Below are 14126 nucleotides of genomic sequence, written 5' to 3'. Positions count from 1 at the left end.
CTAAGACAGTGAATTTTAAGCATTTTCTTCACAAGAGAAAAAAAATATGTGTGAGATGAATGGATATGAACTAGTGAACTTACTATGGTAATCATTTCACAGTGTATGCATGTATCAAATCATTTGGTTGTATATCTTAAACTAATACAGTTTTATATGCCAAGTAAATCTCAATAAAACTGGAAAAAAGATTTGGCTCCAAAATCCAGTAAAAAAATTATCGTATATAAACATCTCAATTTTATTTCCAGGGTGCAATCTGCTGTTACCAATGTGTCTATGAGTGTTTTTTTTCTTTCCTGCTAACTTATGCAAAGAAATAGTCAAGTGCCCAGTCAGTCTTCATGATCTGTGCAAACATTTAAAAGCTTAAAGATGTTAAAATGTACTACCTTGGTTTCATTTCTTTGGAAATAATGTACAGCAAATGTCTTAGTATTTGAAAGTTAAAGTAGCCATGTTGTTCCAAATATTTTTAACATTCTCTAGGTGTAATAGCAGTGTAGATATGCTGGTCTTAGAAAATGTTATTTGCATTCTTAGACAAGTCACTATTTTGTTGAGTATTAACAAAATACTCTTAACCTAAAGAGTAATTAATAGCAGAGATTTTAGCTTTCGGTTACTTAATTGGAAGAAGGTTAGTAATTTTGACAAAATTGGACAATTGTGTTGTTTTCTGTTTCATTAATATTTGGCTCACAAAGATAACTCCAAGAAAAATGATGTCTATATATATTCTTAACCTCTTGTATAAAAGTTTTGATTCAGCTGCAGAATTGCTTTTTGCATTTCGTAAATTGCTAATTATAATGTCTTAAGCTTCCATTGTTATTCTGTGTATAAAGTTATAAAGTTGTGCTCTTATTTACTTGACCTTTTATTAAGTTAAATGGTCTGTTTTTTGCAACAGTGACATATAATAATATATTTTTCTTTTTTTAAAAAAAATAGATTTGGACTGAGCAACAAATTTGAATCAGAATTCCCCTCTTCATTAACTGGAAAAGTGAGTGTCAATTATTTAGACATTATTTAAATACCTCAAAAATAGTCTTTTCCTAACAAATTAGAAAAAAATTTATGTTAGACATGTTTATTGACATTAATGTTTCAGTATTGTTATTTCTTAAAATTTTTCTTTAGGTAGCTCCTGAAGAATTTAAAGCCAGCATCAACAGAGTTAACAGTTGTCTTAAGAAGAATCTTCCTGTTAATGTACGTTGGCTACTTTGTGGCTGCCTTTGTTGCTGCTGCACTTTAGGTTGCAGTATGTGGCCAGTTATTTGCCTCAGTAAAAGAGTAAGTTGAATTATATATTTTAATTTAAATTTAGAAGTAGACAAGCGAGATCTTGCACTATCTAGTTTTTATTTTTTGTATTGAATGAGTCACTATTCTGAATAATATACAAAAATAATTTGATCCAGTAGAGAAGTGATTGACCATATACTGTTATATTCAGTAGCCATCTAAAAATAACATGTAATTTTTATGATGTAAGACATTATGTTAGAATGGAGTACAGCCTTATCTATATATCCATTGATGGTGGTAATTGAAAATTTGTATTAAGGTCTGCCACTTATCTCTGTGACCACCTCGAATGTGTTTTCCTAACCTCTTTAAACTCTAGTTGACATATCTGTAGAATGGCAATATTTACCTCCCTACTGAATAGGACTGTTGTAAGGATGAAATAGTGTTTGTAAAGGTTTTAGCTGAATAGTTCAAAGTAATAAATATTGATTAATAGCATTATTACTGATCTATAAGATAGTACCTCAGAAAAAAATGGTAACAATGTTTGTTAAAATTGTGGAAAATTTGATTTTCTCTTTTTATTTAAAGAGTTTTTGTTGTTGTTATTTTACAAGTTTCCTGTGATGAAATAGTAATCTTATAATCTGAAAAAAATGGTCTGATGGTGGTAGTGGTTTGGTTGCTAAGTTGTGTCCAACTCTTGCGACCCCATGGACTGTAACCCTCCAGGCTCCTCTGTCTGTGGGATTTTTCCAGGCAAGAATACTGGAGTAGGTAGCCATTCTTTCTCCAGGGAATCTTCCTGACCTAGGAATCAAACCCAGGTCTCCTGCAGTACAGATGGATTCTTTACTGACTGAGCCACCAGGGAAGGCAAACAAATGATCTAAAGACTAATAATTTTGACTGCTTATAATAAAAAATTTCCAAGATATGGGTAGAGGTATGGCAAATTAGTACAGATTGAATGTTACATTTTTTTGTTATAAAGCTTTAAAAATTATGGTAATTACATGTATAAAAATGAAATACATTGGAAGAGAATGAATAGTTTTGTGTGGCTACATTTCATTTTGTCATCAAATAATCATAAGAAATATAGAAAAGCAAATTTTATTTGTCCTTTTTTGTCTTACAAAATAAGATGTGTATTTTACTGGAAAAGGTTTTTAACTAGTGCATTTTGTTGATAGGAAGTAGATACTGCCTTGTAATAGAATTGCTATTGTAATATTTAATTTTTTATATTCGAAGAATATTTCTTTTTTCCCCCAAATAGTACTCACCAGATCATCTTCCTACCATAGATTAAAAGAAAAAAATCTGATTTTTCCTGCATCCACAGTTGAATTTGTAGTTCTTGTAGTTAGATCCCCTCACTCCCTCCTACTCTTTGGACATTTCCAGTGCTTATGTGACTGCTGTAACTTCCTTACTTGGTTGGTTGCTATTATTTAACCCAAGGAATTAAAGAGTATTATTACTATAGAAACCTTTGAAACAGTTATTTTTATTTTTTTTTAATGAATAAATAAGATATTGTAATGTGTGCACAGTGTAGGATTTAGAAAACAAAAAGAAACTTCCTACCCTTTTCCATGCATTCTTAGTAACAAGATCATATTTTGGATGCTTTCATTGAATTCTTTCTTATTTGAGACATAAGGTAGATTGACTTTTTTAGGTTATTTCAATCTATAGTTTCAGAAAGTATATTTCGTTCAACTTGTATTATTACCTCTGAAGTCTTTCTTATATATATGTTTATGATTTAATTTTATATGGACTCTGCTGTCCAGTTGGCATAAACAAATAATGATTACTGGTTAAAAAACTTTCCCTGTCATGGGTATAAGCTGTTACATAATTGGAGAGAGGGACCCTTCTTGCATATATGAAGGGTGTTGCTCCTGCTGCTAAGTCCCTTCAGTCGTGTCCGACTCTTATGTTAGAGGCCCTGAAAAAAGGGATGCTTTGTCAGATGGGGGTGGGATTTAAAGCAGGGATTTTTAACCTTTTGTTTATCATTTGCCCTTTTTGTCTTACAAAATAAGACAAAGTAAGCTATAAAGTATTATAAATAAGACCACATGGTATTAAACTTAAGATGGACCCATAGCAATCAATAGAACAGAACCGATATGTAGGAATGTGAGAAGCATTCTCTTGTTTGGATGTATTACAATTTGTTTATCCATTTGCCAATTGAAGGACATCCTTTGTGAGATATTTAACTTGCAAATATATTTTTCCAGTCTGTAATTGTTTTTTCATTCTCTTAATGTCTTTGGTAGAGCAAAAATTTTTTATTTTGGTTAAGTCCAGTATATTAATTTTTAAAAAATTGTGTGTTTGTCATCATATCTAAGAATTCTTTGCCTAAATTAGGGTCACATTTTTCTCCTATGATCTTTTCTGTATTTGATGACCCATTTTGAATCCATATTTGTATGGGTGTGAGATACAGGTCAAAATTCATTTTTTACATATGACTTCAAGTTTTCCAGGATGATTTGTTGAAAAAAGTATCCTTTTCCTATAAATTGCCTTTGTATATTGTCAAAAGTCAGTCAACCATATTTATGTGGATCTATTTCTGGACTCTGTTCTATTGATTTTTATGTGCCTATCTTGATTTTAGTACCATGTGGTCTCATTTGTAGTAGTTCATAGCTTTGTAGTATATGTATTTGCTATAGTACTATTTGTTGTTTAGTTGCTAAGTCATGTCTGATTCTTGCACCCCCATGGACTGTAGCACGTCAGGCTCCTTTGTCCATGGGATTTCCCAGGCAAGAATACTGGAGTGGATTGCTATTTCCCTCTATCTTCCCAACCCAGGGATTGAACCCGAGTTTCCTGTACTCTCAGGCAGATCTTTTACCTTGTAGCCACCAGGGAAGCCCCGCTATAGTACTGTACTACTACCATAAAATTATAAAGTATTATAAAAGCATGTGTGTGTGTGTAGTTTAGCGCCTTATAGCTTTACAGAAAGTGTTGAAATCAGGTAGGACAAGTCTTCTAAACTTCATTCTTCTGTTTCAAGATTGTTTTGGCTATTCTCTTTTCATTTTCCACACAGATTTTAGAATCAGCTTGTCTTATCTTTTAAAAGTTAACAGTTTTGATTGGTTTGAAATTATAAATCAATTTGGAAAAAATTGACATCTTTAACAAGTCTTCAAAACCATGAATGTGTTATATACCTCTTCATTTATTTAGATCTTTGATTTCTTTTTCATCAGTATTTTCTAATTTTTTTGTGTAGAATACAGATCATGCCCATATTTTATTAGCTTTATGTGTTTCTTTGTTTTTCATGTTATTAATGGTATTTTTAAAATTTTGATTTCCAGTTGTTCATTGCCAGTACATAAAAAATGCAGTTGAGTTTTGTATATTGGCATTGTGTCCTATATGACCTTACTATATTTCAGGAATATTTTTATAGATTCTATGGGATTTTCTACATAGATAACCATGTTGTTTTATTTCTTGTTTTCTAATCTGTATGCCTTTTATTTCTTTTTCTCTTTTTTTCATTGGGTAGAATTTCCAGTAAAATGTTGAGTAGGAGTGATGTAAGTGGACTCCTTTAAGGCCTGATTTTTTTCTATTTTTCTGTTTTTAATTTCATTGTTTTTTTTTGCTCTTATTTTTACTACTTCTTTTCTTTGCTTTGGATGCACTGACTAGAATCTCCAGAAAATCTTTGACTGAAGTAGTGAGAACAGGGACTTCCCTGGTGGCACAGTGGATAGGAATCTGCCTGCCAGTGCAGGGGCACAGGTTCAATCCCTGGTCTGGGAAGATTCTACATGCCATGGAGCAGCTAAGCTCGTGTGCCACAACTACTGAGCCTATGCCCTAGAGCCCACATGCTGCAGCTACTGAGCTCACATGCTGCAACTACGGAAGCTCCCATGCCTAGAGCCTGTGCTCTTCAACAAGAGAATCCTCTGCAATGAGAAGCCCGCTCACCACAACAAAGAGTAGCCCCCACTTGGCGCAACTAGAGAAAGTCCCCGTGAAGCAACAAAGATCCCGCAGAGCCAAACAATTTTAAAAAAAGAAAAAAAAGTAATGAGAATAGATGTCCTTGTCTTACTCCTGATATTAGGGGGAATGTATTCACATTTTTATCATTCCATATCATATTATGGGGTTTTGTAGATGTTCTTTGTCATATGAGGAAGTTTTATTCTACTGCTTTGTGGGGAGTTTACATCAGGAATAGATGTTGGATTTTGTCAGATACCTTTTCTGCTTCTTTAGAGTGGTTATATAGTTTTTTATTTTTAGTTTAGAAATATGTGGAATTGATTGAATTTTTAGACTTCAAGTTTGTTTAGAAGTCCTCTGTCTGTTCATGAGGGATATCTTTCTGTAGTCTTTTTTCATAATATCTGACTTTGGCATTAGGGTAGTGATAGCTCACAAAATGAGTTGTGAAATGTTCTCTCCTTTTCAGTTTTCTGAAAGAGTTTGTGCAGAATATGCATTCTTTCTTTCTTAAGTTTTAGGAAAATTCACCAGTGAAGCCATCTGGACCTGTAATTTTCTTTGTTGGAATTATTTAAACTACAAATTCAGTTTATTTAATATATATGAAACTTTTCAGGTTACCTACTTTATCTTCAATGAGCCTCATAGTTTCTGTTTTTCAAGGGATTTGTCTGTTTTATTTAAGTAGTTGAATTTTCATACAGTTCATAATATTCATTATTCTTTCACTACTTGTAAAATCTCTAGTAATACAACCGCTTAATTCCTAAAATTGTTAATTTATTCCTTGTTCTCTCTTTTTCCTGACCAATCTGGCTAGTGGTTTATTAGTTTTGTTAATTTCAGAGATCAACTTTTGATTTTATTGTTTATATCAAGTTAATGTTTAATATCTCATAGGTTCCACTCCAACTTTTATTCTTTCTTCTTCTTACTCTGTTTTGGTATTTTTTTTTAAAGTTCGAATCAAAGGTCATTGATATGATATTTTGATATTTAATGTTAAAAATTTTCTTCCTGAGTACTGCTTTAGCTATATTGCTCAAATTTGGTATGTTGTGTTTTAATTTTCATTCAGTTTCTTTTACTTTCATATTTCTCTTTTGGTTTTTTTTGTACAACCAATGCATTATTTAGAAGTATTTTATTTGGCTTCCAGATATTTGGGGGACTTTTATAGATATCTTTCTGTTGCCAATTTTTAATTTCATTGTGATTAGATAATACTTTGTATGTTTTGAATCCTTTTAAATTTTTTAAGATTTATTTTATTACCCAGAATATGAACTTTGTAGGTAAATGATCCTTGGGCACTTGAAAATAATGTGTTTTCATCTTTCTTTGGGTGGTATGGTGTGTTTTAATTGAATTACATTAAGTTGGTTAATAATGTCAGATCTTCTATAGTCTTACTGAATTTCTGTCTAGTACTATTAGTTATCAAGACAGGGATATTAAACTCTGTGACTGTAATTATGTAACTGTAGATTTGTCTATTTATTCTTAGCATTTTTAAAATTTATTTTGACATTGTAATTAGGTACATAAGTTTCAGATTTTTGTGTCTACTCCGTGAATTGACCTGTATCATTATGACATTGACCTTCTTTATTTTTTCTCCAAAATACACCTTTTTCTAGTTTTAATATTGTCATTCCATCTTTTTTTTGATTAATGTTAGCATGGCATATCTTTTTCCTTCTTTTACTTTTAACTTAGTTGTGCCATTATTTAAAATTTGTTTCTTATAGGCACTGTTAAGTCTTGATTTTTGTTTTCAGTTTTTATTCAGTCTGACACTCTCTGTCTTTTAATTAGAAATTTTGCACCATATACATTTATTGTAATTATCAATTTGGCTAAATTTAAGTCTTTCATTTTACTATTTGTTTTCTTTTCTCCTAATCAATTCTTGGTTTTCATTTTCAGCCTTCTTAAATTTTTAAAATAATAGTTTATCAAAGTGAAATTCACATAACAAAAATTAACCATTATAAAGTGAACAGTTTATAGAGACTGTTCTAATGGTCTAATGGTTAAGACTTTGTACTTCCAGTAATTCCCTGGTGTCCAGTGGTTAGGGCTTCATGCTTCCACTGCAGGGAAATGGGTTCAATTCCTGATCAGGGAATTAAGATCCCACATGCCTTGTAGTGTGGCTCCCCACCACTGTCCACAGACTGTGTGTGTTCTATCTCTATGGATTTATTTATTCTGGTTATTTCGTAAGTGAAATCATACAGTATATGACCGTTTGTATCTGGCTTCTTTCACTTGGTGTAATGTTTTTAAGGTTCCTCTGTGTTGTAATAGATCTCAAGTCTTCATTCTTTTTTATGATTGAATAATATTCCTTTATATACACCATGCATACCATGCTGTGCTTAGTCGCTCAGTTGTGTCCGACTCTTTGCAACCCCATGGACTGTAGCCCGCCAGGCTCCTCTGTCCATGGGGATTCTCCAGGCAAGAATACTGGAGTGGGTTACCATGCCCTCCTCCAGGGTATTTTCCCAACCCAGGGATCAAACCCAAGTCTCCTGCATTGCAGGCAGATTCTTTACCAGCTGAGCTACCAGGGAAGGAAGCCCATGTACACACTATCATAATTTGTTTATCCATTCATCCATTGATGGACATTCAGATTTTTTCTGCCCAATAGTGCTACTGTAATGGACATGGTTGTATATGTATTTGTTTGATACTTTTTTCCAGTTCTTTTGGGTATATACCTAGGAGGGTGCTTAACTTTTTGAGTATCCATAGCAGTATTTGATCTAGGGCTAAACACTGGTAAGGCAAGATCTTTCTGGTTATTCTACTCAGTAGCTTGTTAATTGTGGTGTTCTCTATTCTGGCTAATGGAAAGAGGCTTTGTGCTGTATCTTTGTCAGATCTTTGTGCTGGATCTTTGGACATTCTTACCTCTCATCCTTTCTAGTAGTTCTTTGCTCTACCTTTGGTAGTTCCCTTACCAGCATGTACTGCTCAGCAGTCACCTTAATATTCAGTGTGGACTGTCTGCATGCAGATCTTTGGAGTTCTTTGAAACACTTTCCTCTTTGGTACTCTGTTCTGTGGCTTCAAGTTGCCTTGGTTTCTCAATTCTCTTGTCTCCTTAACTCAGAGTTGCCAGGCTTTGTCTAGGCTGTCCTTCCATTTACTGTGGCCTGGAAGCTCTCTGACATCAATAGTCTTGCTTTTTGGGTTTCTGTTGTTTTGTTTGTTTTGGTAGTCTCAGGCCAGAGGGTAAATCTGGTGACTATTGCTGCATCTTTGCTGAAAATGAAAGTCTGAATGTCCTAAAAGCATTTTTGACAAATCCGTACTGTGCTTGGGATTGAAAGATTTATATTAATGCTATATTGAAAGAGCATGTAGTCTGTTTGGAGAACTGGCTAGGTGAGCGCAGAAATAGTTCAAGTTTATAAGTACTTGTTATGCTTTTTCCATGAAGTAGCTCTAATAACGGAGAAGGCAATGGCACCCCACTCCAGCACTCTTGCCTGGAAAATCCCATGGACGGAGGAGCCTGGTGGGCCGCAGTCCATGGGGTCGCTAAGAGTCGGACACTACTAAGAATCGGACACTACTGAGCGACTTCACTTTGACTTTTCACTTGCATGCGTTGGAGAAGGAAATGGCAACCCACTCCAGTGTTCTTGCCTGGAGACTCCCAGGGACGGGAGCCTGGTGGGCTGCCGTCTATAGGGTCACACAGAGTCGGACACGACTGAAGCGACTTAGCAGCAGCAGCAGCAGCAGCTCTAATAACAAAAGACAATAAATGTATGTCCTAGAAATATGAAGTAGCCACCTGCAATAACAAAATATTTTTGAAGTCTTGTGTTATATCTCAGACACGCATTTGAATTTTACATTCTATTATATAATATTTATTTGTTTTAATAGAAAATGTTTAAAATGACTTACTGAATAACGTTGGAACGCTTAGAGTATGAACATATCTGTCTTATGAAATTGCTGATTTTAGCTGCCATTAGTTTAAGCTGTTGGAGAAGGAAATGGCAACCCTCTCCAGTATTCTTGCCTGGAGAATCCGGATGGAGGAGCCTGGGGGACTACAGTCCATGGGTCCTCAAAGAGTCAGACACAACTGAAGGACTAAGCACTTTAAGCTGTCAATACACCATTCTCTGGAAGTTACTTTTTCATTAATTCAATTAATTATTTCTAAAGCCACACTGTGGGCTTGGTATTGCTTCAGATGATGTTTAGAGGTTATATGTTTACTCTTGTGGACTTAAAAAATAGACAAAAAGGCAATTAGGTAATTACAAATAGTGATAAATGCTTGGAAGACAATAAAGGAAACCTCAGCCTTTTGGTAGTTCTTAGTGTGAGTCTGAGGAGCTTACAAGCAGGTACAATGCTTCAGCTTCATTAAATAGATTTTATGACATTTACTTTGCAAAAGCTTATTTTTGTTAATACTTTTGTTTATACTTTGCTTCTTGATTGTGCCTTAATTGTAGTATTATAGTTTTGAAAATTGATATCTAAGTAAGTGAACTCTTTATGACTTTTTTGGTTTTAGCCTGGCTCATTTATTGAGGAAAAAATTTCATAATTTAACTGTACATTGTTACAGTGTTTTTTGTTTTCCATCCTAAAGTAACTATTAGCTTCAGTCTTTTGAGATTTTGCATATATATATATGATGAACATATATAATATCCCAACTTTAGTGATTTTATGGACTTTGTTTATATGTATGCTCAGCCATTGTCCTTTCTGATTGAAGAACTCTAAGTTTTAGAATGTTTATATACTGACTTCTTAATCTTGTGAGTTTTGTACTTTTTTTTTTTTAGTGCTTTAACCTCTTACCTGTAAGGAATAAAATTGCATGGCTTTCTAAAAGTGTTCTCAATATGAATTTGTTGTACATAGTGTATATTTCCATTCTCTTTGTACTCTTCTGTATTTAGACCTATATCAGGGAATCATTTCTTTAGGAATAGGGAAGTAGGCTGCAACATGTGGTAGCTGGGACCTGGACTTTGATGCTGGAAAGAACTGGTTTGGAAAGTGGCACTTACTCAGAACATTAATCAGTTCACACTCTCTAAACCTCAGTTTTTACCTCTCTAAGATGAGGTTAGCCTCTTTCTTGCAGTATTGTTTTTTTTTTTTTTTTTTTACCCCAGGTGGGACACGAAGCAGTATTGTTTTAAAAATAAGAGCAAGTTGCTTAGTTAATGGCTGTTGCTATTAAAATCACAGTGCCTCTCATCTGTTTTGTGTTCAATAAATGTTTACTGAATGAATGTACCTTTTGGCTTTTGAAATTCTTGAGTAGTAAGATCATAACATTTCAGAAGACATAGTCCTCACTATTCAAAACAAAATTCCTAAGAAAATGAAAGCGTTTGTCTTCTAGAGTAAATAACAGACATTTTTTTCTGCAGGGATAGTGTGATAAAGTATAAAAGATAGTAAATCACTGTGTGAAGCTGAGCGACTTTGAGTCACTTAAAACCTCTCTGAGCCTGAAGTTTCACCACCTTACCCCCTACTTTATTTTTCTTTTAATCTCAGGAAAGGAAAGGCTGACTGATCTCTCTAGGTACTCTCCAGTCCTGAAAATCTATAATCCTTTGAAAACTGAGCTGTGTAAGTCAACAAAAACATCCTTATTTTCAAGCTCTAAGTAAAGAAGTTCTCAATATTGATTTTTATTTCCAATCTAAAGATTGACATTTTAGTATTTTCTTTACTTTTAAATTTTTTAAAACATTTATTTTTTTAATGAAGGATAATTGCTTTACAGAATTTTGTTGTTTTCTGTCTTTAGTTTTTGGTCCTAGTTTTTCTTTTACTTTTTTGGCTTCTCTGAGGGTTTTTTTTTTTTTTTTTTTTAGATTTTGCTATTTAGTTTTGAAACTTAGATGAGATACAAGTCTTTTTTTTAATCAAACTTTATTTCTTTTACTTTAAATTGTAATGTGCTTAGATTTACTTCTAAATGTCTTTTCTCTCAACTTCAGATTTAGTTATTCAATAATAGTGAGTTACTTTGGTTGGGGTATATAGTAGGAGTAGAAAATCCAAATGGGAGAGGTCAGGAGTCGAGGGTTTTAAGTGAGAATGCAGCCTTGTAGGATTTAAAGAAATTCAAGAAAAAGTGAGCCTGGGAGAATCATAACCAGAAAGCTGCAAATATTTGTGTGTGTGAGGAACTTGGAGTGTACTTACTCAGTTATAACACCAAGATTAAAAGATACCTAGAACTTTTAGAACTCTAATTTATTCTGTTTTGGATTTGAGCAATTATATTCACTTACTCTGAATCATAAGATGAGAATTGCGGTGAACATTTAGATGAAGAATTAGAAAGATGCTTCTAACATGTTGCAGATAATGAAAGCAAAACAAAAGCATCATAACAAAATTTTAGAGAAGGAGGGGATCTTGAAAAGTTTCTGGTAAACGAGATGGTGAACTAAATGTATTCTTATGACATTATTATAGACTGAAGGTTTAGGAAAATCAGTGCTAACCTTTTTTTAAAAAGAATGCTATCCAATTGCTTTATTTCTATAAATACAACATAAGTATTAGGGTATTCATGTGTTCAAAATAAGTATGCACCTGTGACACCACCATTATAAACGATGCCATAAACCTAACCATCCTCTAGTAATTCACTCCTTTCCTCCCTCTTTTTTTGTATGTATAGGTGTGATGAGAACATTTAACATAAGATCTACCCCATGCATTCTTTTCCCCCCAGCTTTATTGCCCCAGTGGCTCTGCTGTAAAGAATCCACCTGCAACACACGAGCCATAGGAGACGTGGGTTTGATCCCTGGGTTGGGAAGATCCCCTGAAGGAGGGCGTGGCAACCCACTCACTCCAGTATTCTTGCCTGGAGAATCCCATAGACAGAGGAGCCTGGTGGGCTACAATTCATAGGGTTGCAAGGAGTCAGACACAGTTGAAACGGCTTAGCACACATTCACATGCACACACAGTTGACACATAACACTATGTAAGTTTAAGGTATACATTGATACAATATTTTGATACACATATATATTGCAAAACCCATATGTTCTCTTTGAATCTTTACAATACCTATGTGGTAAATATCGTGGTAACATCTAATAACTAATTATTGAATGTTCACTGTACACCAGGGATTGAGTTAATCAGTTTACTTGTACTGTGTCATTCAGTCTTCCCCAAATTCCAAGAGTAGACATTCATATTATTCTTATTATAAGGACGAGAAAACTGAAGCTCAGATCAAACTGAGATCCCACTGTCTACAAAGTTAGGCCATAGTTAGAACCCTAGGCTTAAAGCTCCAGATCTCATACTTTTTTTTTCACTCTTTGATAAGTATACAAAATCAGATATTTTTTTATGCTTTATTATAGTTCAGTTTTAATCAGGAAGCCAGGGCTATTTTAGAGGTTTTAAAGGAACTTAAAAGATCATTATTTCACATGACAGGAAATTCAGGTCCATAGAGTGTTGTATAATAATTTACCTAAGTTTATCCAGTTGATTTATAAATGGTAATAATGTTCAAGCATTTAATATCAGCTTTTGCAATACTTCCAGTTGTTTGGCAGATTTAACTTTCCTGTTTTTTCCCTAATAATTAAACAAATTTGTATTTCTTGAAAATACAAACTCACAGTAAAGGAAGGAGGCCATAAAAGAAATAAAGATGCAAGAAAACAGTATATTTTAATCAGATTTTATACTAAATTCCAGTTGGACAAATGAGAGTTGATACATTGCTTTTGCTTCTGTTTTACTTTTATAAAAACAAAAAATCAGTATCCCTATATTTGAAAAATTATCAGGTTCTCGCTCCCTAATAAATAAGTACATACTATTTCTGATAAAGTTTTTATTGTTTCTAATATTATACCCTTCCTTAAAACTTGTATATTCACTCTTAGATTGAGAATGTCATGTAGTGAGTTAATGCATTGTAGGAGGGACAGGAACTCTCACTGAAGGTAAAATTGGGTTTTCTGATTCTAATGCTAGGTATTCTGTTTGCAGTTTTTTTGCCTTAATTCCTCCTGTATTATCATGATACAGAAATAGGTTTAACCTCTTTCAAATCTTACTTCAGTTGCTGTGGGAAAGGGATCTCATGTAAAAATTTTATGACCAGAAGAATATATTTATTGCTGTTTCATTTTAAAAAATATTTTAGGATTGAAACTTGGAAAACATTCTTACATAAACTAAATTACTACCATTAGTGTGAATGGCACTGATTGTTTTTAGTTGGAGGGAGACCTTGATGCTGGAAAAGATTGAAGGCAAAAGGAGAAGGGGGCAACAGAGATGAGATGGTTAGATAGCATTACCAACTCAGGGGACATGAATTGGAGCAAACTCTGGGAGATAGTAGAGGACAGAGGAGCTTGGCATGCTGTAGTCCATGGGGTCACAAAGAGTTGGACATGACTTACCAACTGAACAACAACAACTAAAATAACTTGTTAAGGCTTCCCTGATAGCTCAGTGGTAAAGAATCTGCCTGCCAATGCAGGAGATGTGCGTTCAGTCCGTAGGTTGGGAAGATCCCCTGGAGAAGGAAATGGCAACCCACTCCAGTATTCTTGCCTGGGAAATCCCATGGACAGAAGAGCCAGATGGGCTACAGTCATGGGGTTGCAAAAGAGCCGGACACAATTCAGTGACCAAACAATAAAAACCTGTTACTAATTTCTTATTATAAAGGAGGATAATGCAAAAAAGCAAACTTTGAATCTTAAATGTGCAGAGATGGCACTGGGACTTTAAAGATGTGCTCTGCTGCTGCTGCTAAATCACTTCAGTCGTGTCCGACTCTGTGTGAC

General features: G+C 33.9%; 1 protein-coding gene across 1 annotated transcript in view; it reads left to right on the top strand.

Moving 5' to 3' along the window:
* Positions 1-14126, top strand: part of CHIC2 (cysteine rich hydrophobic domain 2) — a 59423-nt gene that overhangs the window by 31277 nt on the left and 14020 nt on the right. Inside the window, exons 2-3 of the mRNA NM_001078048.1 lie at positions 955-1009; positions 1147-1302. Of these exons, the coding sequence (NP_001071516.1) occupies positions 955-1009; positions 1147-1302 (211 nt within the window). The remainder of the gene's footprint in view (positions 1-954; positions 1010-1146; positions 1303-14126) is intronic.

The sequence above is a fragment of the Bos taurus genome, chromosome 6 (assembly GCF_002263795.3).
Source record: "Bos taurus isolate L1 Dominette 01449 registration number 42190680 breed Hereford chromosome 6, ARS-UCD2.0, whole genome shotgun sequence".
NCBI lineage: Eukaryota > Metazoa > Chordata > Mammalia > Artiodactyla > Bovidae > Bos > Bos taurus.
Note: the sequence above shows the minus strand (reverse complement) of the source record. Positions and strands in the feature narration are given on the sequence as shown.